Source organism: Lipophrys pholis (genome assembly GCF_963383615.2).
Source record: "Lipophrys pholis genome assembly, chromosome: 12".
Classification (NCBI taxonomy): domain Eukaryota; kingdom Metazoa; phylum Chordata; class Actinopteri; order Blenniiformes; family Blenniidae; genus Lipophrys; species Lipophrys pholis.
In genome coordinates this window covers 29781858-29802468 of record NC_137641.1, presented here as the reverse complement: position 1 = coordinate 29802468, position 20611 = coordinate 29781858, and the positions used below count along the sequence as shown (strand labels likewise).

At 42.4% G+C, this 20611-nt stretch overlaps 1 protein-coding gene across 1 annotated transcript in view; it reads left to right on the top strand.

Annotated features, from left to right (window-relative positions):
- grk3 (G protein-coupled receptor kinase 3) overlaps window positions 1-20611 on the top strand; it is a 61081-nt gene that overhangs the window by 13074 nt on the left and 27396 nt on the right. Inside the window, exon 2 of the mRNA XM_080476784.1 lies at window positions 8033-8109. Coding sequence (XP_080332910.1) covers window positions 8033-8109 — 77 coding nt within the window. The remainder of the gene's footprint in view (window positions 1-8032; window positions 8110-20611) is intronic.

The following is a 20611-nucleotide window of genomic DNA, read 5'->3' as shown; positions in this document are numbered from 1 at the left end:
AAACCTTTTGATCGACGGCGATAAATTAGTGCGAGTTCTGTTCAGCTTGTAATCCAAAGGCCTCACAACAGCGAGAGGTGTGAGAATGTTATGGCCGACGTAGAACGAACGTCTAAACATGTGGTTTGTGTAAACAATGAGCATCGATCGCTGTTCTCACTGGGGGCAGATTGTCCTCTTTAAACATTGAAGCCTGAACTTTCACCCTCTGGAACCCGCCTGCAGTCCCGTTGGCTCACGGTTCTGTGTTGTGATAAAAGGAGTCGCTGCCTTGTACGTTATCAGGCCCATTTGTTCCTGCTCAAGCAGCGGGCGCCGTGTTGCATGCTCTCGACGTAACGTGCAATCTTTTTTTTTTCTTCTTTCCCCCCAACGGAGCGCCGCTGTCACACGCGAGTCATCAGGACTTCCCGAGCGCTGCCTCGCACACGGTTTGCTTCACTTTCAGCCGATTTGTCAAGATTTGAGCCGTCGAAGGTCCAGCGGAGCAGAACTTGGACCTGCAGCAGGCAGCGCCGCTGCAACGCAGCGCCGCGTCCACTCAATCACCCAGGTTTTGGGATTTAATCTGGGATTAAAAACGCTGTTGCAACCTAAAACGTAGAAAGCCCACACAGATCAGACCGCGTTAGAATGCAAAAACGAATGTTTTAGGTACAAAGTATGAATAAGGACAACATAAAATAACTTAAAATATTATATCACGTTGTAAAAATTCTGAGTATATATATGTATAAGTATATATAAAAACAAATACAAAAAAGATGAATCTATCGATAAGAAATTTTAGAAAATCGTACGAAATGCGAATCCTTCATAAAATACATGAAAAGATTTAATAAATATCTGAATAATGAACCCTGAATATATGTACGCACATAGTTTATAGTTTAAAACTGAGGCAACAGTGTGTGTTAATGCACGTACAGGTGTATACTCTTGATGTACTTCCTTAATTTCATGAATAAATACATAAAAACATAGAAATAAATGTTAAATGTGTACATGCACTACTCACAAAACATTTGAGGTATTTGTCTTTGGCGTGAAAATTATTGAACATTTAAAAAGTTCATGCTACTGTGATGTTGGATCATGAATGTAAAGTATTTTATCAGAAGCATGCAGTGGAGATTTCCTCGTCGCAATTTATTGAAACAAACGTCACCAATGAGACGCGTCTCAATAACTCACAGTGTGACTGTGAGACGACGACGTCTCCCCCTGTTCACAAGTCAATTTATTACTGCTGAGTCGTGGCGTCCCAATCTTCCTGAAGCGCTCATTCAGGTTTTGGGTTACAGAGTGGAGAGCCGCTCTACAGAGGGTATTCTATGAAATTCAGGTCTGGAGAAAGTCCAGGTCGCTCCATTTGAAGTTTCCTGCAGCCGTTCAGTGAAAACCTTCTACTTTAAAAATAACACACAAACAAAAAACAGGTAGAAGTAAAATGGTTTGAATATGGGGTGAAATGCTAAAAGTTTTTGTTTTTTTATCCACAAAAGACTGATTTCTAAAGAAAAAGAAGCTTAAAAATTGGGAATAAAACATAGAAATTGCTTAGCAAGAGTCAAAATGTGAAAATTGTTTAAAAAATGTAGGGGGAAGAAAGTTGTCAGATCTCTAAAATCAGGTACAAAAACAACTGAAAATGCAATGAAATGTTTCATAAATGCAACATCAGGAACCGTTTATGTTCATATATCAAAACCACATATGAAACTTTAAGAGCTGCGCTCACGGCATGTTAAAGGTTAAACATGTTTCGTGGCTCCAGTTAAATTCGATCAGGTGAAAAGTGACAAAAACGTCTTGGTCATAAAGGTTACGGACTCTGTTATAGACATACAAATTATTCACTTGTTCTAATTCACATCGGTTGCTTTCACCTTTGGCGTGCGTGCGTGCGTGCGTGCGTGTGTGTGTGTGTGGGGTGGTGGTTTTGAGCTTTAACAGGAAATGACAACTTGTTTGACAGTGTGTGTGTGGAGTTCACACCTCGTGTTCAGACGAACTAGTTTCCCCCTTTCAGGAGTAAAATTACCCGTCTGCAAGCTGCCCCCCCCCCCCCCCCCCTCCCCCTCCCCCCGAGGTTCTGATGAGCCTCATACTGCTGCCGTGGTCCCACGGTGTGAGAAAGGGGCCTAAACTCCGCCCAGCAGCCTTTAAAGAGGCCAAAAGAGAGATTAGAGCGAGGGTCGGGACCTCCTTATCACCGGCAGCTCGTCCTGCAGAGCCAGCTGCAGAGGCCACTTCCTGTTAATGTGTTAAATATTGACACATCTGCACACTTCCTGGACGTCTCACCACGTCGGCGCGGAGACGAGCGGCGCCGCAGAGCTGTGAGCCTGTGGCTTCGCCACCCGAGAGGAAGGTTCAAGCGATGCCGCCACACATTTACAGTCTGACAGATGCTTTTGAGAAGTGACGTCCAATACTCATATCTAAAGATTGGCTTTGTAACAGTTTCACTGAACTCCTGTTTACTGGAGAAGGAATTGGTTATTAATCTGAACTCAGACCTGTCGGTGTGCGTCAAAGTGCAGTTTGTGTTTAGTGAGGCGCGTAATGAGACCGGTCGACCAGCTTGCAGAAATAGCCGCCGGGGGGGGTTTATTAAAAGGTCAACATCAGAAGACTTTTGTTGGCTCTTGTTGTACCTCGTCGTGGTCGACGTGCGCTCGAGGCCGGCGTGAGGAATCACTCAGTCAGCAGGAGGATGTTCGGGATCCTGTTGTTTGTGCAGTGGACCGCTCGCGATGCCTCGCTGGCAGGAAGACGTCTCTTCAAACGTCTCGTTCAAGGCTGCCGGAGCTCGTCTTTACACTTCCTGAACATGTGCGCTACCTCCGTCCATGAAGTGTCTGCTAATACACATGAGCACACTTCTCAAAATGACTGGAAACTTGAGTGGACAGAAGAAGAGATAAGCCAACAGATCAAATCTATAAAACTATCTTCTGTATTGTTGGTCCTCCTTAGATCCTGGTTGTAACTGTATGATTACAATCTTATCTCATACTTTCTGTTTGGCTTATGTCGTAACTGGTTGATAAAATTCTTGTCTTTGTTAGACTTTCCAGTGCAGTATCGTCACCCACAAATATCTTGTCTCATTGGCTTTTGTGAGAGCCTGTATTAAACCAAGGTCACTGTTTCTTTAAGTCTGATGTAAACTATAAGAAGGATAATTATTTCTTAGCTTTATTAAAAAATGCCTTTGTTCATTTTATCAGTGTCAATAACTATCTTGCCTCTTGTTCTTTTGTTGGAACAGGAATCTAACTGGTAGATAACTATCCAATCTCTTCTTGGCCTTTTTTTTTTACTTTAATTATAGTTCAATGATATTTCTTTGTTTTACTATAATTGAGCTTCATACAGACTGATAGTTAACTATCTTGTCCGTTGTCGTCTTTTGTTGGATCAAGTTTGTAACTGGTCAACAACAATCTTCTCTCTTATCGTCGTTTGTTGGACAGCTTGGACAACAAACTTGTCTCTTGTTGACCTTTGCTAGAGCCTGATTGGAAATTGACAGAAAACTTTTTGGGCCTACGTTAAGGCCCGCCAAAAACTCGTGGATAAATATCTTGTCTTTGGTTGCTTGAGCCTGAGAGAAACCACCACAAAACAAGACGGTATTTTTACAACCGTGTTGAGCGAGATTATAACCCCACCTTACTTCAGCTCCAATCAGGCTGCAGTAAAGGCCAACTACAGGCAGTACAGTAAACACCCTACATTGCCAGCCTCGGATTCGTGTTGAGACAAACTGTTGGATGGCTGTCTTGACCTTTTTTTTGGCCTTTGTTGGAACCTGATAGACATTTTAACCAGTTAATAACAATGTTAACTCTTGTAGAGTAGATAACCTGTCTCATGTTAGTCTTTGTATGAACCTGATGGAAACTGGCACATCGAAATCTTTTCTTATTAGATTTTGGTTCTGCAAAATACAAATGGGAAGATAAATATCTTGTCTTTCATTGATGATTACTAGCACTTGATAGAAACTGACATCAAACTGACTTGTCTTATGTTGGTCTTTGCTCATATCTGATGGACTCGCTCTCTCTCTCTCTCTCACGCCCGTTACGTGGAACGGCGTGTAGGGCAGCAACGGGCTCTATTCACCTCTACCACTCTTCTGTTACGACTGGAATGCTGCTCCAGCTCTCTCCCATCTGCAGTTCTTTCTCTACATCCACCGTCACTCGACCTTCGGGCGACCCCTCCTTCACTTCCTCTGTTCTCTTGGTTTCTCGTTGTATGATCAGACACAGAACTATCTTGTCTTTTGTTGGCCAGTGCTTGTACCTGATAGAACCTGGCAGCTTGTCTTTCATTGACTTTTATCAGCGCCCCTATGTAACAGGTTGATAACAATCTTGTCTCTCGTTCTTCCTGCCTCTTGTTGGCCTTTGCTGGAGCCTGATTGAAGCTGGCAATTAACTTAAATGCTTCCCATGGGACGCCATGTCAAAAAAAAAATTAATAAGGGAAAAATACCCAGCATATAAAAGCACCATGCATTACCAGGTACGTCTTGATTCATTCGGTCGTATTTTTCTTGGAGGTTCTTTGAGACCGAAGGCCTTTTCTAAATGAATCTGCTGTGTTCTCACTCTGGTGACACACAGATTCCTCCCCGCCGTAGATAATTTGGGTTTATTTATTGCGGCGTGCCGGCGGTCATTCTGTCACTCAGCTCGCCGTCACAGCAGGAGGACCTTTGTTCCTCGGCTCGGGTCATCTGCTCCCGTAAGCGAGGCGAGAACATCTGGGACACTGTTGTTACGGAGGAAAATTCACTTCCACGGGATTTTTTTATTTTCTCCTGAACGTCTTATTGGGCTGGCGGAACGAGGCCTAAGATCAGTTAATGACTATGTACTTGACAATAAAAACTAAATGAACAGTAGATTTAATTTGATGTAAAATTATTGCAATTATTCCCGATTGAGCAGTGAACGCATCACAAACGGATTTATAAAGGAGCCCTGAACAGTGAACACATCACAGGGGGATTTTGACAAATAAAGAAATCATCGCAGGATTTTCTTAAAACATGTAATTGGTTAGTCAGAGTAAATGGTGAGTCCACCGTCGGCTGAGTTGATTTATTACAACAGGCACCAAACATTGAAGTCATCACAGGCGATTTATAACAACGGTTGAACAAATCGCAGACTGAAGCAGGAAGACAAAGCTTCTGAAGTTCACAGGCTGATTCATTAAAATAGAGTTCCAGGGAACAGTGAACACATCATGGGCTGATTTATTAAAAAGATCATTTATTAAAATGCAGTCCAAGTGAAAATTCAACACACCATTTTGTGATGTATTAGAGTACTAAATTTCAGTGATTTTGAACGCACCACGCCTGCTGCACTGATGACAGGAACAAGAAGTGAGGAAGTAACTGGTTCCTCTTTTTTTTTGTTTTGAGCTTTGTGTGCTCCGTCTGAATCACGAGCAGCTGACTGCAGGTTATTTGTATCGCAGGTCCTCACTGGACACACAGAGAGCAGCTCCAGTGATTTACCGAGGAAATATCGGCCTGTATTAGACGGAGAAGCCCCTCGGGAGAGCAGAGGTTCGGGTTGTGTTAGAAAAACACAGATGCTTCAGAAATTACCAAAAAAATACTGAGGAAAACCTCAAAGGCCAACAAAAACACATTCACAGCTGTTTAGAACAAAGTAAATGTCATAATATCATAGAAGCGTCAGATTTAAGGAATCCAACGGAAGCAGAGTTACGGACTTTGTAAAGCAGATTCCAGCATTTGGACTTGATTTTAAAGCAGCTTTCCACTTGGTTTTGGAGGATTTTTCAACTGGTTCCTCCAAACTTCAGATGGTTTTAGGCTTAAGTCTGTTTTAAATGAGCGCCAGATTTGTTTCTTGAGTAATTTCAGTCTGGTTTCTTGTGGTTCTTTTGCACTTTATTTTAGACCGGCTTTGAACTAGTTTCAAAGAATTTTAGACCGATCTTGAATTCCTTTCGGGTAACTGTAACCTCATTGACGACCAGTTTTGGACTATTGGTAGACTGCGGCCCGGTTTGAACTGCAATGTTTTCAAGTGAAGTTTCGTTGTGTTTTGGGTGTTTGTTTACGTGACCGCGGTGCTCAAAGCCACTTAAAACACAACTTTTTGAAAACTGCTCCCAAAGTGTAACTTTTTAAAAACTGTCTCCGTGGAAACGGGCAAAACAACATTTTGAAAAATGCTGGACAATAAGAAGAATGTTTCCTCTGTTGTGTCATGACTCCCAGTCCATAATCTGTCTGTCCACTAGAATGTCTGTGTTGTCCCTTTAGTGTTTATTGCAGATTGTTCTCTGTGTGGTTTCAATACAAAAACAACCAACAGCTCCCACTTGTGGCCCAACATGAAAACTACAGTTTTCAAAACGTTTCTGCCGTTTCTGTGTAAACAGACATAATTTTCAAAATGTTGCTGTGTAAACACAAAGTGTTTCAAAAATGAAAATACAAAAACTTTGCGTTTTCACATGAAACATCATCATGTAAACGGAGCCTGATGCCCCGCCCACACGACAACGTGTTTCATGTAGATGCATGGTTTTTGTCCGATCATCCGCACGGCGCAGCGTTTTAGGAGCCTGAAAACGGGTTCCAGAGTGGAGAAATCTTAAAACGCCGCCTTGGTTTTGACGTGTGGACGGACAAGATGCACATTATCCGAAAACGATGATGTCATCGCCTCGCCTCTCGACCCGATAAGCCCGTGACGTCACCGACTACCTGCTCCAGGTGGAGCTGCAGAAGATGCTGATGCTTGTCGCTATATTAATTACAGACGATGGATTTTTCTTCTTCTCTTCTGATTTTGAATAAGCTTTCGACTTGTTTTTTGATTTAGATTTTTACAGAACCAATTTGGTCTTTTAACATGGATTTGTTAACTGGTAGATTCAATTTCACTCATTTTGGTTTCACTCTTAATTTAGGTTTTGACTCATTTTGCACCACTTCTGATCGGATTTTAAATCCACTAATTTTTTCATTTGATTTAGGAGGAGGCGGAGGAAGTCCTCTGTCTTGTCCTGCTGATATTGTGTTAATGGGCCTACAGGGGAGGTGCTAATTGATTCATTCTCCCTGCTCTGCGTCTCATTAACACCTGTTCCCAGGGCGGCGTGCTTCTCTCCAGGTCCCCCCGCCGCCTCCCAGGTTCCCCCGACACCCCTCCCCTCCCCTGCCTGACCGCTCTGTCAGGGGACAGGAGGCAGGGAGAGTCCCAAAGCTTGGCCAGGATCTTTCAACCACAGGGAGGGAGCGGAGGACCGACACTGTCCCAGTCATATAAATAAATAATTCACCTTGTGAACAGTGAACACATCCCGGCTATGCTTCAAAACAAAACCAAATCACCCTGTAAACAGCGAATGCATCACTGTTCTCCTCAAATAGACATTTAGAAAAAAACTTTCTCCCTCTAAATGATGAACGCATCACAAACGTCTTCAGAAATAATAATAAAAAAATAAATAAAAAAATCTTCCTATGAACAGTGAATGCATTACGGGCATCCTTAAAAACAAATAAAACAATTTAAATTCCCCTTGTGAACCGTGAATGCATCACAAGCTTCTTTAAAACTATAAAACAGTGAACGCATCAGTCTCCATAAAAATTTTTTAATAAAAATTCTCCCTGTGAACAGTAAACGCATCACGAGCGTCCTTAAAATTGAGAAAATTCTCCATGTGAAAAATGAATGTATCATGAGCGTCCTTAAAAAATCTAATCTTAAACGCATCATCAAGTTACTTCAATGAAAAAAAGTATTCTGTTTGAAAAATCTAGTTTTTATGGACAGTGAACGCATCACAGTGAAATATTCAACGCAGTTCCAGTGAACACACCACAGGTTATTGAATTACTGATTCCCAGTGAACATTGAAAGCACCACGGGCTCTCCTGGAGGACTGTGGGTGAGCTGATGAAGACAACGGACATGATGATGTTCATTAATCCTCCTCTTCTTTGTGTTGACAGCATTCGCAGCGTGATGCAGAAATATCTGGAGGAGAGAGACGAACTGACATTCGACAAAATATTCAACCAGAAAATCGGTAAGTCAACGTTTTTATTTAATCCACAAAAAACAAGAGAGAGTTTCCCGGGACAACCGCACTTCCCCTTCGCACGCTGTTGGAATATAAATAAAACCAGACAAGGTCAAAATCTCTGGAGACATTTTGGCTTCAGATTGTTTTGCTCACAATGTCAAACATTAAAAATGTCCCCATGGCTGGATGTTCGTCTGGGAACGATGCTCTCCCGTCAGCCAATGGCCTGCTTGCACTGGTTGCCATGGTGATTCTGGAGGGGAGGAGGAACCTTCTTTACATGAAACCAAGCCTCGGCCTTTTTGGTGTTGAAACCCGCTGACGTGGTTACAACACGAACAAAGTGTATTTACACGAATGAATACTTCGCTCTTTGATAAAAACTTATTTTATAGATGTTTAGTGGTTTTCTTTCGGGGGAGACTTGGTTGGTTATTCGGGTAAATTTGCGCTGGTTTAAGGAAAGATTTAAGCTGGTTTCAGAGTAGATTTGAACTTTTTTTTTCAAGGTAGCTCTGGAGGGTTTTTTCAGGATAGATTTGTTCTGGTTATTGGGTAGAGTTGGACTGGTTTGGCGCTTTGTTTGGGCTGGTTACTGGATAGATGTGGCTTCAGGGTAGAGCCGGCCTGGTTTCAGTGTAGATTTAAGGCTGCACTGGGTGTTGGGGTTGGTTTCACAAAAGACTTGTGCTGGTTTGAGAGCAGAGTTGCTGGTTTTTCAGGCGAGTTTTAAGCTTGTTAATATCTGAACAGTTCGAAGAGAAATAATTGAATGTTCCCTTTGGACGATTGAAAGGTCAGTTTCAGGCTGGTGTTCAGACTGTTGAATCATCCTCGTCTTCAGCTCTACAGCCCCCCCCCCCCCCCCCCCCCCCACCCACGTGTTCCCACACTTAATCACTTTCAGTTAGTTGAGATTTCCTCATATGACCAGGTGATACTATTTCCTCAGAGGCTTCCACATGCAGGTGTGTGTGTGTGTGTGTGTGTTGTGATGGCAAGGCTGCTTTTGGTTTTGTCGTCACGTTTCCTCCTCCTCCTCCTCCTCCTCCTCCTCCTCGTTTCCCGGGCGGTGTGCCAGCAGTTGTGTGGTACCAGGGGACCACGGCCGCCCTGCAGGCTTCTTCTGCTCGGTTTACTTACTGTTCCAGGACTGAGACGCCCTGTGAGAATAGGCTGCGTTAATTCTCCCTCCTCCTCCTCCTCCTCATCCTCCTCCTCCTCCTCCTCCTCCTCCTCTCTCACACTTGTTGCTCGCCGTCATTTTCTTTTTCCCGTCCTCGCTGCGCCCTGCCGCCGTGGCGAGCGTGGGCGTGGAGGTGCCACCGGGACACCTTCAGTAAAACCCTGGACACACCTGCAATAACAGTCCAATAATGTTTTAGTGCTCAGCAGGTGAAGCTTTGGCCTCCGGGTTCATTTAGCTGCTGCCTGCTGCCGCTCGGCGCTGCTGCTTCTGTTAACGGTGCACAGTTTGAATTAAAGACACCGAGCAGGACAGAAGTTCAAATTTCAGAATGTTTTCTTGCTGCTTCAGCCCCATGAGATCATTTAACATGCAATATGTGGTGATATTTGTTTTCTTTTTCCATTTTAATTTCTTTGCTTTATATTTTCTTTTTTCTATTTCCGTTTTTTTTTCAGCCATTTTTGTCTTCTTTTAATTTTCCCCCTTTTCTGTTTTCCATTTTTCTTTTGTGTTTCCTTTTTTCTCTTTTCTTTTCCTTTTTCTATTCTCCAATCTTTCTCTTTTTTGTCATCCTTTTTTCCGAATTTCCATTTTCATACTTTCTTTGTCCCTTATTTATCCTTTCTTTCTTTTTTTGTCCTTTGCACTATTTTTTCTTTCCGCCTCTTTCTTTTTCTTTTCTTTATAAAATGTATGAAGTTATCGATATGATTTACAAAAAGAAACAAACACTTATGTAGACGACATTCATGTCTTTTTCCCCCTTGAACTTGCAAATAACTGTTTAGCTTGTAGAATAAAAGAAATTAGTTCAAAGATCCTCTAATGTGCTTCAGTTTGAGTCTTTAAAATGATTTTGATGAAAAGGCCGTAGCGTCGTTCTTGAATTGACGCGTTTCAGAGGCCGAAGTGGAAACGGAAGACGGGAGTTTAGCGAGTCAGAAGCCCCGCCCCCTTCAGTCCAAACTCCTGGTTTACATCTGGGAGCTTCTGGTCGTCATCAGTGACAGCCGAGGCTCCGCGAGCCAACCCCCCCGAACCTGCCGTGAGCGCCGTTATTAGCTCCGGCAGCCTCGTGCATCAGCCCGGCTGCGTTATCGCTCTGACCTTCAGCTCATCTAAAACACAGCAGTCGTGCTTTTAACCGCGATAACAGCCTAAAAGACCACCTGCCACGTTTATCAGCTCCCATCCACTTTTTTTTTCTTTTCTTCTTTCTGTGAAGTTCCTCCAACAGGAAAGCCGATCACAATAACAGTTTCCTCACTGTACAATCTTCCTGGTGGGACGCCTGCTGTCAACAAAATGAGCAAATCCTTGATCTGTTGCACTCGTTCTCTCAGGCTGATACCCAGACAGTCGCGCGACTCGCTGCTGGACCGGACGGAGGAGATTAACGGCAAATTGAGTGTTTTAAAATCTTTTTTTCTTTCATTATCAGTGTTGATCATGTACCAGGCATCTGCGCAGGAAAAACACAGCTTTTATTGTTTAATAGAGAAGCAGTAGACGACGGTAGGATAATGCTTTAGTAGCCAGTTTAGCTTAGCTTAGCTTGGCTGCAGGATTAGCATAGTAGCTGTAGCATTGTTCGCATAGCCCAGGGCTCTGCAGCTCCTCTGTAGCAGCTCCTTGAAGCTTTTCATCAAATTCTATGGAAATAAACATTCTGCTTAAGATGTTTATTTTATGTGTTTACGGCATGGAACAGCTGGAATTTCTAAAAATGGATGGAATAGCTGAAACTACTGAAAAAAACAAAACAAACGGCTTAAAATGGTAAAATCACTAAAAACAGGAACAAATCCATGGAAAAATGAAAAATGGCAAAAAAAAATTTGCTCAAGAAGCAAAAATGTTTTTTTTTTTAGTTTTTTCCTCATTTCAGACTATCAGCATGTTTTGCGGCTCCAGACAAATTTTATTTGTTGGAAAATCACAAATGGTTGCAGCTGAGAAGTGAAGTTGAGGCGCGGAGGGAATGTAGGTCGCCCGGAAAACAAAGTCTGCTTCAGCTTCCCAGTGAGCGCCGCTTCCACAAGAAGAACTCTATTTTGAAGAGTTTAACTCGGGTAATGAACTATTGATATTCCAACGACGTGATTAATCACTCTCGTTGACAGAATCTGAGGAATTTAAGTCCCACTGAGTCATTTTGTTTGCTCAGACCTGCAGCGTCGTGTTCCGGCCCTTCATGTTTAGGGTGGCAAAGCTGTTAGCTTCATATTTTAGCGTTCTCGCCCGGCCTCGTCCTTCAGCCACGCGAGTGTTGTCGGTCGTCATGACGACGGGCATCAGAGTTCGCCCTGTCACTTCTCAAGTCGTCTCTGTCGCTGTACAATCTGTTTGTATCACATCAACTGAGCTGTGAAGAGAAGCTTCCAGTTCCAACACGAATCTCTGAACTTTTCTCTTCCTTTAGAAGCTGTTTTCCCGACCGGGTTGAACTTAACAGCCCGGACAAAATGAGGTTACCATTTTTATAAAAAAAAAAAAATTTAAACGCTACATTAGCTACCAGATGGGATTTTACAATTTCCCAGTTTACAGCATGAGCATAACAGACATGGCCGCCTCCCATCAGTGCTGCTTTCTTAATGTTGCTGTTACCCTATTTAGCAGTAGGAACTGTTTAACTGCAAAAAATTGTATAGTCACTTTTTGCTGCAGAAAGACTTCTGTTTAAGTGGGAGCGATCTCGGAACCCTTCTACTTTCCCAGTTGGAAGTTCCCGGAATGACCTTTTTCAGTTGCATTTTTCATTGTGAGGTCATGAAGAATTCACATTAAGAAATGGCGCTGGCACAACAAAGTTGGAATTCCAAGTTGGTTTCAGGGTCGGCAGTTCAAGCTCTATAAGCCCCGCCCCCTCGAAGCTGGAATTCACACTTCGACCTCATCCAGTACCATATTTCCTCACTTTGTCTGCATTATAGTTGGGTAGGTGAGACTGTATAAGCCCCGCCCCGTTTGAGGTTGGAAGTCCCACTTCGACCTTGTTCAGCAGCATATTCCCTCAACTACTAGAGCTGGGTAGCTGAGGCTCGATAAGCCCCTCCCCCTTTTAGGTTGCAATTTGTTAAACCATGGCCATGCGTATTGATTTCCGACTTGGGAATGCTGTGATCGACTGAGGTGCCAACGCTTATATTTCCAGAGGACATGAGAATCAGTCCAGTCTGTGTCCCGACCTTCTTCACGTGTTCTGTTAAATTGAAGTTGTGTCCGTCATGCGTTCACATCAGCTGGTGTGCTTTCTGCTTTTATTCGGGCTCTTGGTCGTGACGCCTCGCGGGGAATTCCCGGGGCCACAGAGTCAGGGTCACATAAGAGGACCGTTATGCAACGGTTCATTCTCTGCTCTAAATATAGACGACACACTGGCCCTCATTTCACCTTCATTGGGCTTTTTTAGACTTTTATAAAAACATTTTTCTACTTTCTGTAAATAGATTTTTAGGATCTGAATAATGTCTCGAGAAGAACGGTGGAGTTTGGCGGTGAACTAGTCGATGGATATTAGCCTGAGAGAACGGATCTCTAATAGTCTGAGCATATCAAGTCGGATGGACGGTAACACTTCCTTCATCCATCTGCTGTGTGAAGGACGGGCGAGGAACGTTGTTCCAAACGGGGCGAGCAGCGGTTCAGACGCAACGCTGATATTATAAGCTGTTCGTTGGCTTTTGGAGCGTTTTGGACCAAAAAGTGTCACCAGAACATGAAGGAGTGGTTTGCTAAAGAAAGTACCTGGTATCAGGTACTAACATGTAATAGACAAGCCGAGACGGTGAGCAGAGTACCTGCTAGTGGAAAGTCCTCATGAGACAAACTGATTTGTTGACATTGTCCGAGGGGAGAGCTGACCTGACTGCTTCTTATTTAAGTTTGTCTACAAATGAAAAGTCGTCAGAATCCCCGACTAACCTTTGCTTCACATTGACGTGGTATTTTAAGCTGGAAGCCCTTTGGTGAGTGTTTAATGGGCCTTTCACTTTGTTATAGTCCGGGACTCCGTTCACCTGGGAGGGGGCGGAGCCGAGAAGTTTCACCCCTTCATTTGGTTCAGGTGGCGTCACGTTGGCTTTAGAGATCAAACTGCCTGGAAGACGTCACGCAGTTACACCAGCTGGTGGTTTGGGGGCGCCGTCCCCCAAAACAAACACTTACCAGAGAGGAAGTGAAGAAGAAACACGGCTCATTGATTGGTCCCGACCAAAAGACGAAGTCCCACCACTTTAGCCTGCGCTCGCTAAGCTAGTTAGCTTGTGGCTAACGCTCATCCACAAAGAACCGCGATATAAAGTCTTCAGACCAGATATCAATTAGAGTCTTCCTCACTACTCCTTCCTCACTACTCCTCGCCTGCCCGCCAGATATTTCCCATGTTTTTCTTTCTGCTGATTCACTGTTAGCTGTGTTTGTTTACTACCCAGAATGCATTGCGCACTACGTTACGTCCTCTCACCCTGCCAGCTGGAGAGATCGTTTGTAAAGGAACTGAGACCGAGGTTCTGAAGGAACCAGAGATCTTTTAACTCTGGTTCAGAGTTCCTGGTCGTGTTCTCGTCGCCCAAAGCAAGCTGACTCTGGTCCGGACCAAACGGGGGAACGTGAACGCGCCCTAAAACTTTGTTGGTCGACTTTTCCTTCTTTCTTTTTTCCCCCCGCACTGTGAGATCGGTTCAAACACAGTTATCATGGTCCTGCAGCCAAAGACGACCTGCGATCAACTTCAGACGGTGTCGAAACTTGGGTGTGTATATCGTGTTTGTTTCATTTAGTTAAAATATTAAAGACCGTTTCACTAAAAGCTCATGTAAGATCCTCGTAGCTCAAGTCAATTCCGCTGTGAAATCGTCGTCCCAAGTTGGCCTCTCTCTCTCCGAGCCACGATTACGTCCATGTCCTCCTCCACTCCTTTTTTTTTTTTTGGAGTATTTCATTCCAGAGAGAGTTTAGAGGCTGAAAGTTCCATGACGTCTGCCTTGTTGTTGTTTATCCAATAACAGAAGTTTATGAATATTACTCGCCCAGTAGTACTGCGAGAAGTCGAGCAATGCTGGGCCACCAAGACCTTTAGGGATTCTGTAGCACTGATCTACCGAGGCGTGGGTTTGTATCACGTTCTAATCTTGTTTCAGTTGAGATGTTTTGGTTTTTTATTTCATTTTCTTTTGGAGGATGGGAGACCAGCTGATTGGAAACACGCTGTTTTATTTGAAGCGCTTGGTTCTTCACCGCCTCCCTTTTGTTTTCATTCTTCAGCCTTTTCCTTCTCTCTCTTTCTCTCCACCCCCCCCCCCCCCCCCCCATCTGTCAGACTTCTGGGATGGATGATGGAGAGTTGTGCGTTGCCTAGCAACTGTGGTTGCCGTGGCAACGGCGGCCCGAACTCTCTTGCGTCTGCTCGCTGCTGCTACTTTTTTTTTTTTTCGCTTGTCGACTGGGGAGAAATGAAACTGATTAAAGGAGAAATAAAATAGGAGATGAGAATTGGAGAGGAGGGGCGGAGAAGGTGATGTTAACGGAGAGCGATAAAATGAAAGATCTCTCTCTCGCTCCCTCCATTTTCCCAGCATACAGCATTTTTTTTTCTTCTTTTCTTTCTTTCTTTCTATTTTCTCCCTCCTTCCTCCAGGAGGCCGGGATGTGTGTGTCAGCCGAGCGTCCACGCCTCCGGTCCTCCTCACACGTCTGTCCTTTATTCATCCGTCATGATTTGCACGTATCTTTACATGGAGTCGACGCCGAAACATTCCCCACATCGGGGGGGAACAAAATAATAAAATCCCTCTTGTGTGTGTTTGCTGAAACATTAATATTCTATCTCGGAGCGCTTCACAGTGAAATGGAAAAAAAAAACCTTAACATGTATAGATGATATAGTTCAGATATAGATATTTTAGTTTTGTCAAATTTATTACTATAGTTGTTTTTTTTTTACCTTTAACCGTCTGTATTTACTCAACTTTTCTATTAGTAGTAATAATAACAATAATAATAATAATTTATAATAATAACTTTATTTGTATAGCACTTTTCGAAACATGGTTACAAAGTGCTTTTACATTAAAACCACAGTAAAATTTACAATAATAAAATACATAGATCAGAAAAAATTGTGTGTAGTAGTGAAGTACTTCTTTATTCACAGTGTATGTGGATTGAACACAACTTATTTATTGATATTGTATTGTCTTTATTTTAACTGAGTTATATTTATCTCCAAGTTAATTTATTGAAGGTAATTTTATCATCTCAGACCCTCTTATTATATTTGTTTCCTCTTATGTAAAATAGTTTTTATATCTCAATTTCTTGCATGTTAACGTAGATTATTAGATTAGTTTATTTTAGCGAAGTCAGTTGGTCCAATCTGAGCTCATCCCTTCTTATCTTACGTTAACTTAGTTTGTGTTATCTTATTCTATATGTTGTCATGAATTATCAAGATTAGATTAGTTCATTTCAGCATAATCTTTGTCTTAATGAATATTATCAGTCTATTTTATTAATTTATTGTAATGTAGTGATCAATAATAACTAATCATAACAATACTATTCATGGAAATCCATAGCAGTAATAATAACTTGTATTTGCTGTCTGAAAAGCGTATCTCAGTTTATTCTATGTTAACACAGATTATTAATTTGTTTGAGCTTATTGTTTTCCATCATGGATTAGCTCCGTGGTATAAACCTTTGTAATCCTGTCGTAGCTCAGCTTCTAATAATAATAATAATATACATTTTATTTGTATTTACATATTGTATACATCCTTTTTCCCAACATTGTTTAAATCTGTTCATCCCATCTTTTCTCATGTTTTTCTGATGTTTTCTCTTTTTATGGTGACTCTGGTTTCATAAGAACTGAACTCCTGATTTATGGAGGAGCAAAGTTTGCTGGTGCAGTTTTTTTTGTTTTTTGTTTTTCCCTTTTCTTTCTTTTTTGTTCCCTCAAAGGTCGGCGCTGCTGAAACACATTGTTCTTAAAGGCCGGCGAAACTTTGTGCCCAGCAGAAATGATTTATTCTGCTGCTGTGAGGGAACTTGCTGATAGCAGCGACTGCATTGAGAAGTAGTGTCACACACATAAAACAAAAAAAAAGTGTAGAACACTGCAGAGACTCGCAGTGTGCCTGTTTAATGGAGCGGTGCAACAATATTTCAGGAGATCTGCGGCGTTTGTGGGAATATTTTGAGTCCGATGTGAAACCTGAGGTGAGGAATGATTTAATTAAGTGTTAAATGTGAAGTTAGACATCAGAACTATGTAGTGGATTGATTAAAATACAAGGAAATGTACCAGATCGAATAAATATGAATGAAAGAAATGTAGTAAATAGTAATAATGCTTGGGGTTTAGATGTTTAGTTGTTTTTTATTATTGCTTTTCTTTGAATGGAAACAATAGCAGCAACAATAAAGAGAAAAATGGAGCAAAAATGAGATGGAAAAAAATCTAATAAAAACAGAAAAGCAATACATGTGCACATCTAAGTTTTGATTTCATTGTTTCTCTTTTTCCTCCATATTTGAAGTCTTGTTTCTCAAACTCAAGTCTCGTTCACACGACAACGCCATTTCCGCCTCAATCCGCGATGTCCTTTAGCAAGCACAACAATGGCGGACTCCATGCTCCAGGTGGCGCTGCAGAAGCTACTGATTCTTGTCGGGTCAATAACTGATGTTGGATTTCTCAAGGAGGGGGAGGAGTATTCTCTGTCTTCTTCCGTGTTTTGGTTGTGTCACAGTGCCCCCTAAAGGCCTGGCATATGTACTACTACTTGTTGAGCCGTGTTCATGGTGACAAATTCTTTTTAAGTACGACGGAGAGGAAAAAAATGATTTGGGCTCGTGTGGACGGAGCCTGAATGATCCGACGTAAAGAAGCAGTTCAATTTCTACAGACCCGCCACACGCCGCCGCAGACGCTTCTCTACCGTGTCCACTCGGCCAATCGGCTCGTAACGCAAACGTAGAAATCAAACTTTGTTCTGTCGAGACGTGTAAAGCTGCTGTGCCGAGCGTCTTTGAGCGGATCAGCTTCTGCAAACAAGACGGCGCTGATCCAGGACGGGACATCCGCTCTTTAATTTGTTTAAGTTGCACTTGAAAGCTTGAACCCCCCCGGGGCCCTATGGTGCTTTTATCGCCTCTCACTGCGTCTCTACAGTGACTCTGAAACTTCATTAACCTTCATATTCCCGTCATGCAGACTTCTCTTCACTGGAACTTCAGATACAGAAGAATTCAGTATTTAATCGTAAAATCAAATTTTCAGTCATCCTAGGATAAACTCGCCATTTTAACATTAAACATTGATATTTATTTTAAAGCGCTCAATAACACACAACAATTTCTATAACTTCCTGTAAGCTCTTAATGTGTGAAATCAATATTTCTTTGGAATGTGATATTACTAGAGATTTTACTGCTGAAGAATTTCGACAAAATAAAAATTTGAATTAAGACTTGTTAACTTAAAAGTACAAAGATAAACAAAGTAAAACCTGATTTTAAGACAACAGTCAAAATGACATAACAATTTACTTAAGAAGCTTTTAAGCCTTTAAACAAGTCGAGATGAAGCAGATCTCCTGAAGTTTGTGTTTTTCTGAGCTTTTTATGTATGTTTGAATTGTATAAACTGTAGTATTTTTATATATATAATAGTCGTTAGCTAGCGCTGCTCGTTGGTGCAGATTAATAACCAAAGTTTTTCATACTGATCTTGAACATCCCCAGTAAATACTAGAGCAGCAACAAGAACTACAATCGCCAAAGCTCTGGCAAGTTCACTATATGTCCAACAATAATAAGTTGAATTCTGGAATTTTGTCCAAAGATATTTAAAAACAACGCACCCCTTTTCACCGCACAGTTTCCTTTAGAGGTAAATCTCACACAGACGTGCATTCTGGTGTTGTCATCATTTTAAAGGGTTTTATTCACTTCTAGTGGATTTATTTCTCTCCAGACGACACCCGGGTCGAACACGGAGGGCATGCAGGATGATGATGTTATTCCTGACTATTGACGTCGGCCTTGGAGGCCGTCGGCTCTAATTTAGAGACGGATGACATTGTGCAGTCCGCACACGTCTAACTGGATGTCGAAGCCGAGCTCGTGAGATTTATGTGGGAGGTACGAGATTCAAAAGATGACGCTGCAGCAAGGTCTCATCAAGCTTCGTCTCCACAGGAGACTGACTGAGGTCCTGCAAGATATCGCAAACCTATCGTGGTGCGTAATATTCATTGCAGAGACAACGCTGTTATCTAGGAGAAATCTCAAAGCACAAATACATTAACATCATCTGCGTATGTGTTTATCCATCGTAAATGCCAATTTTATAATAATGGAATAATTCACCAGTGTCATCATGTCACATGGTTACTGATATCTCTCAACCCTAGAATGTAGGGCTGCAACTAACAATTATGTTACTAAGCTATTAATCCTTCGATTATCTTTACAATTAATCGATTAATCATATTTTTAAACAAATAGTTCTGTTTAACCTTTGTTTACCCAGGTAGGTTAAGAAAAACACAAGAGTTTTGCATTTTAGAGCATTTTATTTAAGTGTTGTGAAAGCTCAAAACCAACATTAATTGATGCTTAATGAGCATTAATGGAACACAAATATAAACTGTCATCTCAACCTGGTCTCAGTTTGAGGGTCAAACGCCTTCATGGGGGGGTTACCTTAATTTCTGGACTATTGAGCGCACCTGAATATAATAAGCCACACCCACCAATTTTAAAAAGAAGACAAAATTGTTGAATGTATTTCACTGCGGGGAATACATTTTTTTTTAAATGTTTTTTCAGGTGTTTTTTATTTTAATTATTTTAAGATTAAACAAGTTTCTGTGTTGGGGCAGCGAGCGAGAGGGAGATGAGCTGAGCACAGCCATGGAGCGCAGCAGGTCGGCGGCATGAAGCTCCTGGTAACCCGAACCTGTAAAAGTCCATAAATTAGCCGCGTCATTGTTTAAACCGCAGGGTTCAGAGCATGTGGGGGAAAAGTAGTGGCTTATAGTCCGGAAATTACACTTTCCTCCCGTTTCATCATCTGGAGTTCCCCCGATTCCTTTTTAAAACATGTATATTGGTGTTGAAACTTTCCTGAAAATCTGCAGTTTGAAAGAGTTTTTTTTGTTTGTTTGGGATCTTTGTTCAAACCTGAATCGCCCACAAGGGGGCGCCACCCCCAAAACGGGAGGTTGCTCTGCGGTGTCAACATTTGTAGACTGCTCCACAATCGGTTTTTTTTAATTTCTTTATTTATTTTTTTCCCGCTAACTGCTAGCCGCTAGTAGCATATGAACGCTGAACCCCATCGTCATGATTGACGGCTCCTCGGGCCAATCAACACTCGCTTAACATCCAAAATCTCACACATGCTCTCGTTTCAGAACAAGCGCCTTGTTTGATTTGGTTTTCCGAATGAATGTTAAGAATTGATTTAAGGGCGACTGGATGCGTGAGGACACCAGCTGACGGCTCCTTGAAGGTGGCCAATGATTCTGAAGCTGGATTAATTTTCAGGAAACACTCGAGAATAGAGCTTAGAGATGTGCCGTTTGATTTTTGACGCCATAATAATGCGAGAAATTGGAGCATTCAATAGAGTGAACTTCTGTACGTCCAGTTCATCGACGTCCTCGTGACGAAAAATCATTTCTTTCATGAACCACAAGCGTCCTCGAAGTCCTGCACCCCCACGGTCTCCCGTCAACGTGCCGACTGACGTCTCCGAGCCGTCGCAGGCTTTCAGCAGCCGGCGGCGAGCCTCGGCCGTCTGTGGGACAAAGTCATGGGACAACGTTGTGTGTTTTGGTGTGACTGTGGAACAGTGGAACGCTCCCCGATCTGCTCGCCACCGACTCGCTCACCGGTAAAGGTCAGCGTCCGTCCATCGGCCACAGCGGGGAATGAAGGAGCCTCCATGTTGGATTCATTTCACCAATATTGTTATTAAATGCTGGATACGTGTTTGTATGAATGTGATGAGGGATTTTCTTCAGGAAAGTTTTGGCGACGCATCAGAGATCAACTAGTTGTTGATCCTACATTTTCAATTTTTGTCGTGTGGATTCTGAAACTTTAAAATCCAGCCAAAGACATCGTCCCAACATTTAGTTTTGGGTCTTGTGTGTGTGTGTGTGTGTGTGTGTGTGTGTGTGTGTGTGTGTGTGTGTGTGTGTGTGTGTGTGTGTGTGTGTGTGTGTGTGTGTGTGTGTGTGTGTGTGTGTGTGTGTGTGTGTGTGTGTGTGTGTGTGTGTGTGTGTGTGTGTGTGT